Source organism: Onychostruthus taczanowskii, unplaced genomic scaffold (assembly GCF_017590055.1).
Source record: "Onychostruthus taczanowskii isolate IOZ18803 unplaced genomic scaffold, ASM1759005v1 scaffold21, whole genome shotgun sequence".
Lineage (NCBI taxonomy): Eukaryota > Metazoa > Chordata > Aves > Passeriformes > Passeridae > Onychostruthus > Onychostruthus taczanowskii.
Genome location: NW_024499351.1, coordinates 7,276,569 through 7,293,705, shown reverse-complemented (window position 1 = coordinate 7,293,705; position 17,137 = coordinate 7,276,569). Strand labels below are relative to the sequence as shown.

The 17,137-nt window shown below is 39.0% G+C and overlaps 1 protein-coding gene across 4 annotated transcripts in view; it reads left to right on the top strand.

Annotated features, from left to right (window-relative positions):
- FEZ2 (fasciculation and elongation protein zeta 2) overlaps window positions 1–11,303 on the top strand; it is a 34,706-nt gene extending 23,403 nt beyond the window's left edge. For 2 of the 4 annotated variants that reach the window (XM_041404392.1, XM_041404391.1), the window contains one exon: window positions 1,548–3,688. In XM_041404392.1, the coding sequence (XP_041260326.1) occupies window positions 1,548–1,564 (17 nt within the window). In that variant the 3' untranslated portion in view covers window positions 1,565–3,688. Of the gene's footprint in view, window positions 1–1,547; window positions 3,689–3,811; window positions 3,948–6,394; window positions 7,836–7,945; window positions 8,024–8,555; window positions 8,620–9,445 lie in introns of those variants that run through there. The other 2 variants (XR_005952658.1, XR_005952657.1) reach the window with 2 other exon arrangements.
- The last annotated feature ends 5,834 nt before the right edge of the window (window positions 11,304–17,137 follow it).

Below are 17,137 nucleotides of genomic sequence, written 5' to 3'. Positions count from 1 at the left end.
TTTGAAGAAAATGCCTCTGTGCAGTTGCTTGTCTCTTCAGTTTCACAAGTAGTGATTGCCAATTTCAACCCTACAAGACAGAAGCAGGTGTTGTGGGAGTAACAGAAATACTGTAGGGAACAGCATCTAGGTAGGAGAAGGACTGGAGCTGCTGTTTGCATTGAGCTGGTGGCTGTTGCCTTGAAAAGCCAGCATCTCTTTGGGTCTGATGTATTCACCTACTTGAAGGCCCGTACAGGGGCTCCTGTTTTTTGGGGCATGAGAACAGGGAGAGGGCCTGCTGGGACAGACTTCACAGCAGATTTAAAGTAGAGGCTGAGGACAACATTGTGGGAAGGGGAATTATCTTGTTTTATTGCTATATGGGTAGTGAAGAATATCTGACAAAATCTGCTGGAAGCAAGAGTTCCTTAATTTAGCTACTTCCAGAACAAATCAATAATATATATGAAATGTTAACTAGTGTATACACACAATTAAATATTAGAATAGATTGTCTGGTATCACATCTAGACATGTTATTTCAAGATTACTCCTTTTATCTTCCAGTTTTTACAAAATGTGAAGATTTAGCTTTGTGTACAAGAATAATATCTACATAACTATTACATAAAATATATAAGTATGTACTTACAGCTGAAATTATTTCCTTTGAAATCAGATGCGTCATTACAGTAAACTTTATACGATGTATTTACTGCTAAGCTTTGCGTTCTTTTCCAATTATCCTCAAACAGTAACTGTGACAAAAATAGAGTGATAAAAATAATATGCTATGCATTACTAGTTAGTAAAATGCATGAAGTGTCTAGTATTGTTTTCTTCTTTTTTCTGAATGTAGATGTTGTGAAAGCAGAAAAATTGCCCGTCTCTCTCCTTGCTATTTCATACCTGATCTTTCAAGTAAAACCTCATAATTTATTTTGTTTTAATGAAGGAAGAGTTTGCACCTTGTTCTATTTTTAAATTATGCAAGTATTTCAGATAATGAGAACATTTATTTACTTGCCTTTGAAGTTTTTGTTTAATTGTTACACCTGACTTCTTTATTTGCTTTTGTGTTGTGCTAGCATTGGTTTGAAAGCTGGATTGCTCTGAGGTTTGTGTCTTACATTAAAACAGGAATGAGAAACACGTGAAGGACATGTCTTATCTTGCCACTGTGTGATTCTAGTACCCGCACCAGAATTAGAAAGTAGAGCTAGAATCTCAAATTGTCAGTGCATATTTTTAAAAAATAACTGCATGCATCACCTGTTATTTAATATTCTGTTTTCTGATACAACACTATAAAAAACACTATTTAAGACATGACCTTTAGTTAACTCATTTCTGGATAATACTAGTTAAAGGTAGTGGGTTGTGTCACTTCATTACCTTTTGAGAGAGGATGAAAACTTAATTGCCAGTTTCAGTTGATTACTAGATTTTACTGTGCTACTAATAGGGTAGAATCCAACATTTAAATATTTTAGTATATGCATTACATTTTTATGCAGATCAACTTCACTGATATTTATCAACGTGTATTTGTGGTTTTTTTGCAGTTCTGTGTCCTACGTGAAGAGGGCTGCCTTTCAGAATTAGCCATGCTCCTTTCTGTGATGAGAAGCTTTCCTTGGATAAAACTCATAGTATTTTTTCATATGGCACTATACTTAAAGCAGTATTCATTTTCCTCCTCCATGTGTGTGGATTTTCTGATCCTACAGTAAGTCATCTGGGCATGACAACTCATCCAGTTTAACTTAATAGTGCAATGAACTAGAGCAGGGAACAAACATTGTACAGTTTTACTTGCATTGTTCTGACTTTTTAAAGTCTATTTTTTCATTGTATAGCATGTAGTAAATCCTCCTGCACATTTTGTTGTTGGAAGGAAAGGTAAACTTTGAATAGTGTAAATAAAATAAGCTTCATTTTAAGGAATCCATATTTAAAATCATCCTTGATTACTAAACAAAGATGAAAAAATTATCTTAGTCAGACTTGGAATTTAAGATTCAGGTGAGTTCTCCAGGACACTCCAGAAAGGTGATTGTGAAAGTCAGCAATCAACGCTGCTTTGTATATAACAGATTTGTTCATAGATGAACAAATCCATATTTCTTGGTTTGACATAAGTAATTGTGTGTTACTTGTTCTTGGTATTAACACAAACATCTGACTAATGTAATATTTCATGTTTGGTTTTATTTTGACTAATAATGTTCATGTGGCTTAGATATTCTCCCATATTGCTGCTATAATTTTACTGGTTTTAAAAGATGTTTGATCTTAATGAAAATGCTTCAATATATAAACATTTTAAAAGGCAGTATCTTTTTAAAAATTCATGTACAGTTTGAAAAACTTGCACCTGGCTTCCAAGTTAGTATTATATTGAGATGTTTGTTGTTATGTATCTCTGAATTTTACTACAAATATCTCTTGTAAATTGTATGCATTGTCTCCTCTGTGATGATGTACCTGCATTCAAACAGATGAGAATGTACTTTATAAATCATGTAAAAAAAATGTTCCCCATATTCTCAACTTCAAATACTTGTCACAAGTAATTTTGCCAGTCTAAAAAGTGAAACTGAAATGTAAGCAGTACCTATTAAAAAAACAAAAATAAAACAAAAATGTACTTTTTTCTAGGTTGAATTCCTATTGATTCTTCATCCAGATGTATATACTGAATATCTGAAGGTGTTGGAATATGAGGTTCTAAAGAGATAATTATGTGTTTTCTTCAGGTTTTTTCCATCTAAAATGTTTAGGGGTTTTGTTAAAGAGAAATTTTGTTCTGAGTACCTTGCATCCATCTTTAATGTTCAGCTTTATCATCATCACTGAATACTATTTTGATCAGTAAAACAACATGGTTTAAAGATAGTTCTTAAAATGTATTTCAGGTTTGTTTTTTTTTCTCAAGGCCTCAATATTTTTGTCTTTTGTGCCTTTTTCAGCTTAAAATTCTTTTTCTCCTCCCTCTCCCCCACTTGACCACCAGTTGATACTTGCCAGCCTGCTCAGGAATAAATAGGTCCTCTCCATAAGTGTGGCATATGTGAAGAAGTTTTTTTGTTGCTTTATTTTAATTCATTTGTGGTTTCTCTAAAAAGAAGGCAGCCATTTATTTCTGTAGCTGGTGTGTTATAAATTCATTATGGCATGCTTTTTGTGTAGAAATACTTGATGTTAACTGTTGATGCCTAGAAATGGGCAAAGGGGATGACCCTGCTTTATTTTAAAAAAGGTGCACATGTGAAACCCACCATGTCTCTGTGTGAGATTATTCAGAGGTGCTTCAATCTTCTGGTGAGGCTTGAAGTGACAAGATGAAATAAAATAAAACAACAACAATTAAGGGAAGCGTAAATAAGGAAAAAAAAAAAGGAAAACAACAAAAAAACTTCTGTCAAAGTTTATGTTACTTGTAACAAATCTTGGATGACTTAAAGTTACAAACTACTAAAAGTAATGAAACTGGAAATAAAGACCAGAAACAGCTTTAGTGAGCTAAGCATCTGCTTAGGAATTTCATGCCTCTCATCAGACTAAACAAGGTTTCATTATGAAAAGTACCTGTTTACCTTGTATGCATTAAACAACAGCTGCCAAATGTGGCAAGTATTATATGTATACCTGTATATGTATATAAACAGATCTCAAAACATTTGAATAAAAAGAACTGTGCTTATCTGCTTTTCTGCTGAGTTCTATGTACTTTGTATTTTCTACTATGCATCCTTTTTTCCCAAATCCATTATTGAATCTTGCATTCTTTCAGGGAGATGGATTTCTTTTTTTTTTTTTTTTTTAGTTTTAGCATGTGACAGGTGTAAATGGCCACCCAAAAACAGCTGACAGATATCTTAGCAGAGTTCATGAAAATCCACTCCACTATTGTTACGAAGAGTCCTGGAAGTGAAGTTGCCCTAAAGTCATTGAATTTTAAGGTACTTATATTTGTGTCACTTGCTTCAGTTGTTTGTTTGTTTTTATCTTACCCTTTTTCTGTGTTTCAGCTATTTTGTTTGAAATTTATTTGCTTCATGAATACAGTTAAAATTTTGAGCCGGGGTCTGTCTGGACAGGATGTCAGAGGTAGTCAAAAGTCCTAAAATGATACGGTTTTGGTTAAGGGAAGAAACTTGAAAGCAACTTGAGTTCCCTTCTGGTGATAGATAATGATGTAGCTGGACTCTCAGCTGGTGTAGGGAATTGGTGATAAAGAACATCTGCTGTTGACTGTGCCAGGTAATTGTAGCCTTTAACCCGGAGTAGTATGGTAGCTGTTCGCATCATTTTTGCTTCCAGAGTGGATTACCTTGGGATTCTTTTTGTGTGCTTGTCCTTGGAAACAAGACCAGACCAGAAATGGCACCCTGTGCTTGCAACAGTGTTGATAATCAAGCCTGTATCTGCACAGCACCTTTCACAGCAGCTTCCTCCTCATTTCCAAAGGGACAGTTTATGGCCTGGGTTTCAGCTCATGAAGCTGTAGATGGTGCAGAGCCTGTGCAGCAGGAAACCTGCTTCTCCTGCTCTGGCAGCTGCAGTGGACAGCAGCAGCCTCACTGGCAAAGCTTTCCAGTGGAGTGCTCCTGGTTCTATGGATCCAAACCATCTGACTGAACCTACTGATTCCTCATGTCATTCTGCAGTGGCTCTTTCTTCTGGGCAATGGTGGAATTATTATTCAGTCAGATACTAATCCTGATTTTTAAAACTCATGAACCCCCCAAGTTATCCCTGGATATGAAAATACTCTGAAAACCACTTAGACTGTCATACAGTAAGTATGAAATCTCAGAACAAAATGGATCTTGAGTCACATTGCGTGAATTTAGTGTTCTGCTTTTCTTGTGGGCCCAGCAGTGTTTATTTTAACCCTGAACAGAAACACTCTGCGATACAGGCAATCTACCTGTTGTAATGCAAAGACAATACAATTTATTTTCAAGGTGTCTACAGTTTTGCAGGTAGCAGTGTGGTTTGAGCGTTTTATAGGGACCATCTAATGATGGAGAATTGCTAGTTGCCTTCCTTACAAAGTTTCTTACACCTGAAGAACCAGAAGGAATGTGTTAAAGTGGTTTGTCCTGGTCAAATGAACAGGTGAATTGAAATGTCTCTTTCCCTTGCTAACATTGTTTTGACCAGGACCTACCTCAGGAATTGTGGCTGTTTTGTTTGAATGTCTTGATCAGCAATGGCTCGCTGGATTAGCTGATCACAGTTCAGTCTTAACAATAAATACAGAAATGCTATAGACCATGAACCAGGAGATCTAGTTACTGAATTTTGTTGCTGCATTTTTTCCTCCTTTTTTTCCTTTATGGTGTATAAAACTTGAATACTGGGGTCATCATCCTAGAGCACATTATGCCCTTCCTAATGCACCCAGGATTTCATTGGCCTTCTTGGCCACAAGAACACACTTGGCTCATGGATGGCTTGTTGTCCACCAGGACCCCCAAGTCCCTGTCTGCAGAGCTGCTTTCCAGCAGGTCAGCCCGCAGCTTGTACTGGTGCAGGGCATTCTTCCTCTCCCAGTGTAAAACCCTGCACTTCTCTCAGCTGAATTTCAGAAGTTTCCTCCCTGCCCAGCTCTCCAGCCTGTCTAGTTCCTTCTCGAGGGCTGCACAGCACTCTGGGGCATCGGCCACTCCTCCCAGCTTTGTGTCATCAGTGAACTTGCTGAGGAGCATCTGCCCCTTCATCCAGGTCATTGATAAACAAGTTAAACAATCCTGGACCCACTACTGTCAATGTGCAAGTTCTCATGTGTTCCCAGATGCCTGGGTCTCAAAGCCATGTTATAGAAAACTTTCTTCCGCCAAAGACTGGAACTGGGGACAAGATGTGGGGAATGGAATCTTAGAAAGTAACAATCAACTGGTCATTCACTGGTTCATTTATGCCCCACACCTCCCTAAACACACCCCTTGGACTCAGTGTTGGGAACGGTGCTATCTGCATTGTGTTTGGATACAATCTTAGCAGAGGGCTCACCTTATTTGAGCTGTCTGATGGCTTTTCCAATTGACACTGGCACAGTTGCCATTAGAAAAAGGATATTCTTTTATTTATGTGCATTCTGGAACTAGTTGTCTGAAATGGTTAGGGTTAGAACTGGGCTAAGGTTACCATCCTCTCTGGAGTCTGACCACTGAATGCTGCAAACCTCTCCAAGTAAAAAGGTGACATGAGCCCATTCCCACCTTGTCCTTATTTTCTGCTTCAGAGAGTAATTTGTGGTAGAATCGCTGTAATGGCTCATGGCTTTCTAAGATCTGAATATTGCAGGTTACAGACAACTGGCTTTCCTTCTGTGGCATTTAAGAATAATAATGTTTAGTTCTTTCTAAAACGACACCCTTAAAGGACTGTTTTCTTTCAGGCAAGTGTCAGTCTGAAATACATTTGCCTGCCACAGGATGGCAGCAATCCGTCACCACTGAAGCATCGCTCAGTTCGACTGTGGCATCTCAAGATGAAGCCCAAAGATAAGCTAGTCACACGCGATCGCTTTGTGAACGTGGTATCACAAGCACAGGAAGGCCTTTGTGTACACTTACTCATTATTAATTTAAGCCATAGTTTACGACGTTTGTTACAATGTGATAATTTGCTTAGCTACAAAAGCTGGCCCTAGGGATGAGCTCTGATACTCTCTCATATAGCAGTTGGTATGGGAGTTCGTTCTGTGGAGGGTTGAATACTGAGGGTAAGGTAAGTAATCTCTTTTTAATGCTTCCCAGTGAGTATGTATTTCCTACCAATATCTGAGGGGTTTTCACCTTTAGGCTTGTGTTTCCTCTTCCTAAGGCCATCTGAACTATACATTGCTACAGTGTGATGCCCATCTGCAATATACCTTCTCTTTCCCTGGAATTCAGGACCTCTTTGAAAACATTCATTGCCTGGAGCCAGTAATTACTATTTTCATTGTATGTACAGCTACATACAATGAGTTTGCTGTCACCTCTTCTGAAACAATAAATTAATTGCTTTAAAAAAAATTTTATGAATTTTTATATCCATGCATCTGTAAGTCACTTGTAGTAGTCCTTGGTTGGTTCTGTCAGCAGTGACTTGACCCAGCACTTACTGGTAAAAGCAAGATTCTGTGAAAGCTGAGGAGGCTTTATAGCTGTTACCATGTAAAGGATCTTGTGAAATTAAATTATTCTTTGAAGCCCTTACTTCATAAAAGCTGAGTCTTTCTGTTAGAGAATGCAGTTTTAAACATCAAAAAAGTGCAGGGGCAAAATAGGATTTGTGGCCAGCAAGCTCTATCCTGACAGACAGTAAATCATGCTGCCTCCAGCCAGGGATACACATCTCCCTGTCCAGCACCCTGCAGTCTCTCTCACCCCAAGCCCAATGATAGCTACAAACCTGAGCCATCCTAATGGTGCTTCTGCAGAGGTGTCTCAGCTGCTCACAGAACCAGAGCTACCTAGGGAGCACTAGAGACTAGAAACTCCTCCAGCAGGGCATAAAGCCAGAGATAAGCCAGAGATGAGCCAGTCTGCATGGTGGCTGATGTGAAAGGGGGTGTGAGGAAGGCAAGTGAGAGGGAGAAAGCCCTGGACTTCAGGGGAGCAGACTTGGGCTCCTTCAGGCAGCTTGAGATGGGGGGCTCAGATTCACCAGGACAGAGGCAGCAAAGTAAAAGTGTACATTGAAGGCAAATCTTAGCTTCACAATGAGCAACAAAATGATGCTTATAAATGTCACCTGTCTTACTAATAATATTCTCATAGGACTCAGTGTGGAGAGCCCAGTACCAGAGAAGGCATGGGACTTTCTCAAAGCTGTTAATAGCACTCTGACAGGTAGGTTTTCCTGGTTGCTTCTGCTGGTCCACACAGCAATGCATCAATTGCTGTTCCAGAGCAATTTTAAAAAAATTTGCTTCTTTTTGTCAATTCTTTTCCTTGCACAGATGATGGAAAGTACCCTGAAAGTCTTTGCCCAGCTGTTTGATGCCATGTCCCTTTTGGGTTTGAAAAGTCATTTTCAGGTATTTGAAGAAATATATCCTGAGACAGTATGATATAGGAGGACACATTTTTATATCACCAGTGCCAATAATCTGAGGCTGTGCCAGGAATTGTACTGAGAAAAGAAAAACTTGTGCTCCTCTTTACTGCAGAACCCCTTCTCCCATGGTGTGGGAGACTTACTCCTTCCAGTGTTGCTGCATGTAATGGGGATAAATTGGGGCACATCCAAATCTAAAGTGACAGAAATCATACTCTTTGGTGACGGGTGTGAACATGCTTAGAGTCAAAAAACAAAACTTGGAAAGCCCTGAGGGAGGTAGGAAAGGCACAGCTGAGATTTACCATCATTGAAAGTGTCAGGCCAGATGTGGGATCAAGGATCTATTTAACAAAGCACACCTCCTCATCCCTGAGATTCTATCAGGTAAGGAGAGGGAACAATTGAGCTATTGTCAAGATCTGTATGATCTCACATGGCACACAGATGATGTTATAGATCTAAAGATTTCAGAGAATAATTGAATTGTGTTTCACTTGCTGTTCCTGCAGTGGCAGTGCAGGCTCCTGAGCTGTGTACCTCATCATGAGGATGGCATCAAGAAGCATCTGAAAGGTGATTTCCTTCTGCTGTTCACACAGTTCAGAAGGTTTTTGTTCTTGACTAACAGCTGATTGCAGTGTTGGTATTCATCCATTCTCAGTCTCCTGTTGCCATCAGTTTTCATTTCCAGAAATCCCAAACAGGGTAGAAAATCTAACATTTCTGCAGAGAGCCATCTTGTCTGCCACACTGTGAATTACTTCCCTGAGTGTTTTGCTGCAGGGAAAGAAGGAGACAGAGAACGGAGACACAAAATTCTGTCAATGACCAGTTGCTATTTTTTTTTTTTTTGTTTGCCTCTGTCACTTGGAATTACACAGATGTCTTTTAGTCTGACTTTTTCTTGCTCCAAGGGGAAGTGAACATTCAGTAGTAGTTCTGCCACAACATGGATAGCTCTACCAACTCCTCTTTCCAGTCAGGATGTTAGAGAATCAGTTCTTGTAGAATTTTCAAGGAAACTTCCAGTAGCCTTGAGCTTTACAATTCTCTTTCTCAAGAGATACAATGTAATAGAAAGCATTATAAGAAAGCAAATATTTCTGACCTAGTATCAGAAAAGAACCTTAAAACTTCCCACAGGTGCAAGCAGGGCTCAGATCACTTGTCTGAATTGTGGGCAAGCCTTGAGACTGACAGGGATTTTTGGGTTTACCTGGGCAAATAAAATGTCCTTTGTGAAAAGCCTTGGCACCTGAATGGTGCAAAATGCCATTCAAATTTTATCCTTTATTTTTTCCACTTTGCATTGATAAAGTGACCTGAGAACTGAGAGGGTTTTGAAATCTCACTTCTTGTGTGTCTGTGAACAGTGATGGTCTCTGTTTTCCCTCAGCAGATACAGCCTTGGCTGACCTGCTCAAAAGATTATGAGCAGAAGTGGGCAATGTGGTGAAGTGCTCAATTCCTTGGCCATGTCAAGCTACAGTTTGGATGTAACTCCTCACCTCTTTTGACCTTGCTTGGTAGCATGTACTCTTGCCCAGGTAAGCAGCCCATTTATTTATACACCAAGCAAACAGCCCTGTAAAGCTGATACTGCTTCTTTTGAAGTGCTGAAAAACTTTGCCATTCATTTACAAGATCAAAGAGACTGTAATTTTCAGGCATGCCACTCTGAAATCCCTACTGGAGTTGTCTGTTCCTGTTTCTTCTCTAAGTAGTCATCTGCTTCCTTCCTTTCCCTAAATTGATCTCAGAGTAGAGTCCCTGCAAAGAGCATTGATGTTTTAAAACTTTCCAGGGAAAGAAGAGACAGTGTTTTCTTTTCTGTAGGTCTTATGCTGCACTGAATCTATTCCTCTTCTAAAAATGTTGCATTCATTCATGGAAAAGCCCTCTGTACCTCCATGTGGTTTTCCAGTGGAAGTTCCTGGTACCTATTACCTTTTTTTATCAACCTTTTAATTTGAAATTGCAGTGTCTATACTATTTTGTTATAGAAATCAACTTAGAAATGTGAAATGCTTGGAAGTTTTTGTCTTTACATATGTCTGGCAACAATGTTTCCCACGAGGAAGACTGACATCTGCAGTCTGTCTGTGTACCACCATGGCATCTTGAAGACTGCTGAGGTGATGGTATCTGTCTTCTGTAAGACTGTTGATCCCAGCCATGTGGTGATGACAGACAAATAACCACTATTGCCCTTTTTAATGTCCTTTTAAGAGAAGAGGCTAGGAAAGTTTATTAGTAATGCTCACTTGGCATTATTATAGGCTGAGAAAGCTTTACCTGAAATTTCTTATAATCCTTATATCTGAAACTACTTCTCTGTTGCAGGTGTTGGGACTGGGACATTGCTTCAAATTTGCAGGGAGGAGCAAACTCCTCCCAAATTTGCAGGGAGGAGTGATGGCATGCCTGTTTTTTTCTTTAGGAAATGCTGCTGGAAAGCAGTCAGCTTCAAATAAACCCAGTGAATTGAAAAAATACATTCTGATTTTGTACAGGTCCTAGGTTTTGGAGGGGAAAGAAAATAAATGAGTACTTCAGCTCCATTAAATCCTCACAGGAGGGACTGTAAAGGGAATCAGCCTTTCTCTACACAAAAGTCCAGGAAGGGAGAGTAGGGTGGGCAGTGGTGACGAGGAGAGAGACGGCTGAAGTGCTGCAACAGACACAGACATCTGCCTGTGCTCTTGTCATCCCATCACCCCCATTCTTTGGCAAACATGTGTGACTGCATGTTGGAACTCTGATGGCTGAAAACTTCAAGCTTTCTGAATTTAAGGGTGCCAACCCTCAAGTAAACACCTTGATTGACCTGAGACCTTGGAAAAGGCTTCAAAAATTGAGTGATAGCACAGAAAGAGTGTGTGTGTAGTTTGGGTAGTGTTGTGTGATCTCACAGGGTGAAAAAAATTAGATTTAGGATTTATTATATGATGATATATGGGAGCCAAGATGGAGAATTTTGGGTGTGGATTGGATGTCTTTTTTGCACCTTCTTCCTTCTTCTTCATGAATCTGGGTGGTTTTCTCTAATTGGATGAAAGATGTCTGCATTGCAGGTTTTGGGTGATTGTAATTGGGTTAGAAGCATAAATATTATAGATAGCAACTGTTTATTGGATAATTGAGACTTAAACAGCCTTGACAGACACCATTTTAGCTCACTTTCTCAACTTGTTAGAGAGAGCTCCCATCTCATGAGTTTGTAACAGATAAGGATAATAAACTTCTGAGTGAGACTTCAAAAACAACGTCTCCTGAGTTTTATTCACCCTGACCTTGGAGCAAGAAAGAGCTTGGCATTCCAACAACTGCATGCAGGCATTATCCACCTTCAAGGTACAAGCTGGGGCTCTTGCAGGGGGAGTTCGAGGCATGAGCTGATCCTGGCAGGTGCTGGGGCTGAAGCACAGCTGGTGCTGGAGGTGGGCTCAGGTGTTAGAAAGTCAGTGGAGCAGCAGTGCTGCCTCTCCTGCTCTGACCCTGAGGTGCGCTGTTTTGGAATCACCAATGGATTGTGTTTCATCTATAGGGTAACCTATAATGTATTTATCGTGTTTCCAAAATATTCTTAGGGAAGCCAAAGCCCTGAAATCTGACAGAGCTTTCTGGCTTTATGAAATATACGGAATTTGTGACATTTTTTACTTTCTGTCACCAGTGTTGTTGCACATGAGCATGAGTCTTATCGTTAGTAAATAAAAGCTTAATGGAGTCAAAGTGTCTTCTGTGGAATCCCACTGCTTGTATGGATGCACAGCTCCTTCCTCTCCAATAGAGTGAGTGTGTACATTTTGGTTATAAAGTGTTGTCTATACACAGTTTATTGGCAGAAATCTGTCTGCTATAAAATGCCAAAATTAAATTCTGAGCCAGAATGGAGTCCCTTCACACAACACTTAATGGTAATGTAACAGAAGCATAATGATGCTTCTGTTAAAACTGTGTGAGGAAATAATGTTTCTGATAAAACTTGTGGGTTTTACCATATGCCCCAGATACCTGGGATTTATACAGAATTCCTTTGGCAGTCACACAAAAGAGCAAGTAGTTACATAGTGGCAATCCAAACCTCAGTTTGCTTTTCTAGAAATTGCACTCCTGATTTCTTCCCCAAGTTTGGAAGAAAAACTGAAGTGGTTTGTCCAAGAATAATGGTCCCACTAACTTTCCAGAGTGTGGGTGTTAGACTTAGAGTCATTTATCCTTTTCAACAAGGGAACAAGGGACCTTTACCACTGTGTAAGTATAAATACAATGTTTGGGTCTTTTTCATATATTTTTGATGTATGGAAAGTACTAGGCTGAAGTAAACGAAATCATATAAAGGGAAGGAAATTTCTGCTTTCCTCTTTTTTGGAAGTTCAGACATAAAGAATTGTGAGTACTGATACTTTAATATATGGATCAAAGCTCAGTATAAGAGAAGAAATAAAAAGGTTATATTTAATGTTAAGCAGCAACATAGGAAGTAAGGAAAAGTGTCTTGTTGTCCATAAAACTTTATTGTCTTAAATTGATTGTGTATTGTTATATAGCTTGGAAATGATTCTCTAAAAACTTGTACTGTTTTCAAGGGACGTCCTAATAGGTTAGATGCTTTCCAAGCTCTAATCTTCTTTGTGTGAATGACATTCTCAGTATTATGGAAATGTCCATTATCCCTGTGAGTCTGGGAGATGTGCAGGAGCATGAACTAGGTATCAGAAGGAAAACATTTTTCCTTTTCAGGATTCTGGGAGGATGCGTTCTTTCTGATTTTCAACAGAAACTTACAGGAAGTCCATAAAGGGTAAGAGTCCATAAAGAGAAGAATCCAGCATGTCTACACTCCTCTGATGCAGCAGTTTCCCAGACTGGTCCTTGTTATGAGCCACTCCTATTACCTGCTCCACACCGGCAGGAAACCTAATACTAAACATTTCCTAGGAGTCTACAGGATGTAGTTTGTAATAGCACCCGGAAACATTGCAGAGAATTCAGCTGACAGAAGCATAACACCAGGTTAAGATTATTTATATTTTCAGTGATTTCCTCCTCCTGTTGTGTATGCTCTTAATCTAGGACTAAATTCTAATTGTAGTTAAGTCCTTGGAAAGCTCATCACTTTGAATGGAAGTTCTAGGAAGACAACATACCTGAGGTTTAAATAGGAAGTTTCAGGGTATGAACCTTACTGCCCTGTAAATTCTGGGTGTTTTGTGTAAGGCAAACACAAATAATAGTAATGAAGACAGAAATCTCACAGGCTCTGTTCTTGGACATGATGGGAAGGGCAATGCAATGAAAGCACAGTGCCCTAGGTGTTGCTCTGTTTGATGCTGCCTGCACACAATCTCGTATGAACACACTAAGATAAAAGTCTGTGTTGTTATGCTAGCTTGGATGTTGGAGCTGAGCATGCTCAGCATCATCAAAAGCAATCAAAAAGCATCCTCCAAAAGGAAACCTACACTTTTTCAAAGTGGTCAGAATCAACCTGTGCATAATTTGACACAGCACAAGAACAAATGGAATTAAGCAGGACACTTGCTGTTTTCTATAATTTTTTGTGATGACCAGAACTTTAAGGAAGCCAATGCAGCTCTGTCCAGCCACTGCCTGATCTGTGTAACTGGTAGGCACACAAATACAATTATTGCTATTGCTAGTGATAGGCTATGCACTGACACTGCAGTATTAAGGCATGTCAGGCTTGCTTTGCCTCAAATTGCCTTAGCCTGCCTGGAACTTCATTTTAGCTGGCTTAGCTGTGACAGCAGTTTATTTTAAATATCAGGTGACTATTTCCTGATTTGATCATGGGATATAACCACAATTTTTGTGCGGACAAGAATAGTGAACAATTATTTTGTGTAAAGATAAATATTTATTCCATCATCTTAATATTGCAGTGTAAAAGAAAAAGGGCCTGGCCTGGTGATTGAGGGCTGCCTGTGGCAACCCAAGATGCAGGGTAGAGAAGTGCAGACATGAAGAGAGAAGAGAAGAGGGCATGGGAATGTCATTTAAGAGCTGTGGATAGCTCAGAGCAAACAATTAAATGTAAACCTTTGACACGGGTAAAACTGTTTTATAGGTAGCAGAGGAAACAGAAAAGAGGTATACAACATATTTAAGATATTTTTTGTACAGGTCATTCAGACATAATGTGGAGTTGCAGACCAAATAATAAGAGCAAGCTGTAAAGTAAGAAAGAAAATGTACCAAAAGAAGCCCTAAACAGACTTTAGAAAGAGCAGGAAGAAATCAGCAATTTCAACAACATACTGCTTGAGCACTGCTATGGTGTTTCCTTCAGAAAAAAAAAAAAAAAGGAAAAATTATGCTCCCTGTCACCATTTCCTCCCCTGACTGAAGGGAACTGCTTGAAGACGCAAGAGAAAGAGTGGAAAGGTAAGTATAACACCAGGGAGAATGAGAGCTGCTAGAAAGTATGTGTTGAATAGTTATTGAGACTTTTTTCCATGTTCGTGTTCTTTATTTATCTTCTTTTGACATAAATGAAATACATTTGAAAGGCTTTATGCTTCTCTGTTTCTTCCCATGTCTAATTCCCTAATTTGCTGAATTTGCAATAGCTTGCTTAGTTCCTAGAATGCAACTTTAAGTTTCTCCTGACATTAAAGTTCTGCTGATACATGAAATGCTGGAGGTTTTGTTCTGCCTTTTCTGCAGACTGACTTTGTCACATGAGTCAGTCAAAGATCATTCAGTGCCCCTGCAACTGTTAGTGTATTCCAGAGCTTGGTAAGTAGAAGAGCCCTGACACATTCTGCCTTTTTGAACCAACACCTAGGAAATTTAGGAACAGTTTTCATGTCTCCAAACATGTACCATTTTTAAATTGCAGGCATATGATGCAAGCCCATATTTGGGGAAAATTGATGCTCTCACTGGGCTCTCCTCCAAACTGGAGCAGTGAAGCACTGCTGCAACACAGAGAGTAAAAGCACCCCAGTGACAGAACACCAGCCAGCCACTCTTTTGAGGTGGGTTTGTTTAAACCTGCTACTGTAATGAGATCACCACCAAGGATGACTGGAAGGCTTTTAATGCCGAACAGCCAAGTTTTTCTGTAGCAGGAGCTACAGTAACATTCTTTTAATTTAAAAAAAAAAAAATCAGTGCAACTCATGAAGACAGGTTAGAAGTAAGATACCTCAAATCTTGTATTTCTTTGTGCCACAGAGAGGGTCCTGCCTTTTAGCCACTCTATCAGTGAGTGCCAAGAGTGCCCTCCCCGCCTTCATGGGAAACCATCACCTCAGAAGCAGGACTTCCCACACTTCACTTGAAACCTCTTGAAAACTGATTCAGCTGCCAAAAAAGTTTTAATTTCTTTTACCATCACCTAACCTATTCAGTGTAAGTTCAGCTCAGAGCAGGGAGTTTAAATAATACAAAGCTTCAGCCACCTAATCTGCACAAAGTATTTTTCATTCTCTTCAATCATCTTTCAACATGAAAGTAGCATATATCTGAAGAAGTAAGGCAGCCTGTCTTTGTATTAGCATTAATCTAAAGAGTGTTCCTTGAGAAATAGTTCATTTCAAACTGTATATTTCAGTAATAAGCCCTGATCAAGCATTTTTTTCTGTCAGGTAGTTTTCAGTATCTGTCACAAGCTATAGAAGACAACCCCCAGAGAAAAATTAGCATTCAGGATTGGTGAGAGCAAGAACAATGTATGAAACTGAATAGGCTAAAGCCCATAGAAATTATGGCAGAAGTATGGATTTTACAATATATTTATTATGTGATGTAACCATTTTCTTAACTGAGTTTGGCAAATAACCCAAGACAGGCAAAAAAAAAATGGTTTAGACATTTAACTAGAGAATGCATAGAGTGCAGTTGTTTTCATGCTAAAATGTCACAGCAAGAGCTAACATCCAGGGTTAAACAGGCATGTTTTGAAACATAAGCGGTCAAGCATGTTTCACATTATGATCACTCTTCAGCTTAAATGTTTCAGATGTGGTTTTGTTCTACAAAATTGACATTGGCAACAAAAGGGCAGATGCAGATCTGGTTCTTACAGGTAAGCAATTCCAAATGACTTGCAGCAGGCACAGTCATTCCCATTTGTTCATCAACAAGTTTTAAGCATTATTTCCCTGATCTCAAGATTTTTTTTTTCCTTTTCATTCAATGTGTATTAGAAAAAAATCTGTGAAAATTCTTTCAACAACTGTATTTTATTGGAACTAGGGAAAAACTACGTGATCTGAATTTGGAAAGATCTTCTGTCACTGATATAAAATTTGGTTTTTGGCTACCTTGATGAAATCCATAGGCATAACTCATCATTGTGTGACTATTCATTGCAAGACTAAGTGATGCCTTGTTGCATAGAGACAGTTTTTTCTTTTTGTAGTGAATATTCTAATTTAAAATGTGAAGTAAAAATTAAAATAATTTATCAAAAAGAATCTACATAGACATGTTCCAACTAATATACCATTGGATTTGCCTTGAAATCCCTCAATTATATTTCTGTAAAATTTCAGAAAATTTTATGCCTTACAGAGGCAAAACTGTATTTTCATTCCACACAACCAATTTTCTATCTGCTAATGGTTTATTTAACTCATCCCTTATGAAAAGTTTTCCTTTTGTCTCCTCCTTCTATGGTCCTTTCCTTTAACCCATGTATAACAGGTATTGTGAAAAAATAGTGCTGTGAGAACTTACACCAGCTTTTTGACATAATCACTCCTTTGGCAACTGCCCAAATCTGTGCTCCTCAGGGAAAACAGGTGCTTATTGGGAACATTCATCATATGTTTTCTGTCACACAGAAATTTTAATTTTTAAGATTTTTCTGTATTGGAAAGAGTATACTGGATTGTAATGTAACCAGACTGAGCATGTCAGGCCAGTCTGTGCTGCTGTGATATTTGCCTTTTTGTGCTGGTATATATGTCACTTAGGGAGGCAAATAGGGAGGATTCAAAGGCTGTTGCACATTTTAGCAGCCAAAGTAGAAGATACTGCTGGCTTATATCTGCTCTAAATTGGCTTTGCCTGCTGCCTCAGAGACCACTGGTTGGTTTGGTACGTTTGTAAAACG